This window comes from Poecilia formosa, unplaced genomic scaffold (assembly GCF_000485575.1).
Source record: "Poecilia formosa unplaced genomic scaffold, Poecilia_formosa-5.1.2 Scaffold382, whole genome shotgun sequence".
In the NCBI taxonomy this organism is placed as follows: domain Eukaryota; kingdom Metazoa; phylum Chordata; class Actinopteri; order Cyprinodontiformes; family Poeciliidae; genus Poecilia; species Poecilia formosa.
The window spans coordinates 560,592-562,816 of NW_006800321.1; the positions used below are offsets into that span (position 1 = coordinate 560,592).

Sequence of the window (2,225 nt, forward strand, 5' to 3'; positions counted from 1 at the left end):
GTATGTGTGTGTGTGTGTGTGTGTGTGTGTGTGTGTGTGTGTGTGTGTGTGTGCCCCTCTGTCACCATCTTGTTTTTTCTGCCATCATTTCTGTCTTTTTGTTGGACAACTCAAACCATTGTGTCGATAACCTCCAGGTGACTCATTAATAAAGATAAATAATCAGACACTAAGAGTTTTCCTGAAAGTTGGGTTGTAGACAATGATTGGTTATCATTTTAAATCACATTGCAAAACTTGGTTCTAACACACATCTTCCTTCTTCCTTTCTTTGGGTAGATTCCACCACCAGTGATTCAATTAAACTGAAGGTAAGCAGAAGGATTCTACTGCGATATTAATTTTTTTATATATTTTTTTTATTTTTCTTCTTTATATTGTTCTTGTTTTGTCTGTTTATGGACCATAATTGTGTCTAAATAAAGAGGATTGATTGATTAATTGGTTGATTTTTTAATCTTCTGTAAATGAGGATGAAATGCCTGATTTCTGGACTGGGGATTCATCTTTTCAGATTTCTTCCACTTCCAAGAAAGATCTGAATGCCAGAGACTTCCTTCCCAAGTCCATCATCTCTGCTGTGACCCGCAAACGTAAAAAATGCCTCAGCACCCATCTAGTAGTCAGCAGCGGTGATGAGGACTCTGAGCATGAAATGGCCAAGAACACAAGCTACAGAGAGAGAGATGAAGGGGGAGATGGAAAGGGACTGCAAGAACTGGTCCAGGGGGAACACACCTGCTCCAAAAAAGAAAAGAGACATGGAGTGAAACATGTACAGACATCTGAAGAGGGAAAAAGAGAAGAAGAAACAACTGTGAGGAAGGGAGCAGATGGAGGGGAAGGTTCTTTCCTCTGTTCTCATCAGAGCCACGGCAAATACCACAAACCTCCAGCAGCAACAAGCCCACCATCACATATCAAGATTCCAAGCGATGCCAAAGAACGTCCTAATGTTCCATTCTGGATCTCCCCCAGCTGCCCTCTCCCTCTGCAGACCTCCAGTTGCCTCAGAGAGTGGAGTCAGGCAGCCAGTACAGGCAGGCCTGCTAGGACCAGGGCCACCTCCATTAACCTGGAGGTGGGCCGGGGCCAGGAGATTGGCAGAGGTCAGAGATCAGATGGGGTAGAGGTGATCAGAGCTGGGGAAGTGCTAGCAGCTCAGTGTGGATTTCTTCAGCAGAAATCCATCACAGGAGGGTCAGCTCAACATCCCCTTCCTGCCTTCTCTTCTACTTCAGGATGGACTGATCAGCGATCCTCCTCTGTGGTGTTAAGGTCAGCTCCAGATTCTCAAGCCAGGAGGAGAGCATGGCGTCGCCACACTGTGGTCATTTAAGCCAACTTTTAATTCTACTAAAACAGAAAAGTTTACTTGCCAACATCTGCCCAACTGTTTGTCTCTCAAACGTGATGGTGTGCCTCTTTACACATCCAGATCTCATGCCTCAAAACTCAGACTTTTATCAACTGTTAAAATGCTGTAAATATAACCTAATAACAGAATATCTTCATTTATTGAACAAACAGAATGCTAAAAATGTATTTTAAAAACATCTATCTTCCCTAACCTAGGGAAGTGGAAAAACTGGCCTACTGATCACATGCAGTTATAAATTGTTCATCAGTGCAGTTTTTTACAGCCGGAGGTTGATAGGCTGTTACTCCCTATCACACCGCTTCTTACGATCAGGAGAGAGGAGAGGCCAAGCAGAACCACAGCCAAATCTCCCAACTCTGACCCACCAGGTAGTTTTCCAAATTTTTTGCCTTCCAGCCCTCAACTGTAGGTTTATTAATAATTAGATGGATCTCACCCAAACTTTTCTGCCAAGACAACTCCATCTCTGTACCCTTCTTCATGTCCTATGATTGTGCAGAGACCTGTTTTGTATTTGTTGTCTAAATTTTTCCTAACCTTTGTATATAAAACATATAATTTATTAAATTAATTGTTTTGGACATGATTTGGTCTACTGCTGTTTATATTGGAACTGAGAAGCAAGAGTGAAATGAAGGCTGTAATGTGTTTAAGATTAGTTGTTTCACAGGTTTCAGTTTGAGCTTTTTTCTTGGGTTATAGTGCATGTTGGGTTTGGAGTTAAATTATTTGCAGTCCTGAGCAGTATAAACCTAAGCGCCAACTCCACCAAAGGCAGCGGTGGTACCCCCCTATACCGTGCCCCTGGTAAGGCTGGTGGATGACTTTAATTTTATGTAAGCAT

At 42.5% G+C, this 2,225-nt stretch overlaps 1 protein-coding gene across 3 annotated transcripts in view; it reads left to right on the forward strand.

Moving 5' to 3' along the window:
• The window catches only part of LOC103154340 (rho GTPase-activating protein 23-like), a 33,694-nt gene extending 31,727 nt beyond the window's left edge, over positions 1-1,967 (forward strand). For all 3 annotated transcript variants that reach the window (XM_016662646.1, XM_016662647.1, XM_007575588.2), the window contains exons 16-17: positions 280-311; positions 515-1,967. In XM_016662646.1, the coding sequence (XP_016518132.1) occupies positions 280-311; positions 515-1,339 (857 nt within the window). In that variant the 3' untranslated portion in view covers positions 1,340-1,967. The remainder of the gene's footprint in view (positions 1-279; positions 312-514) is intronic.
• The last annotated feature ends 258 nt before the right edge of the window (positions 1,968-2,225 follow it).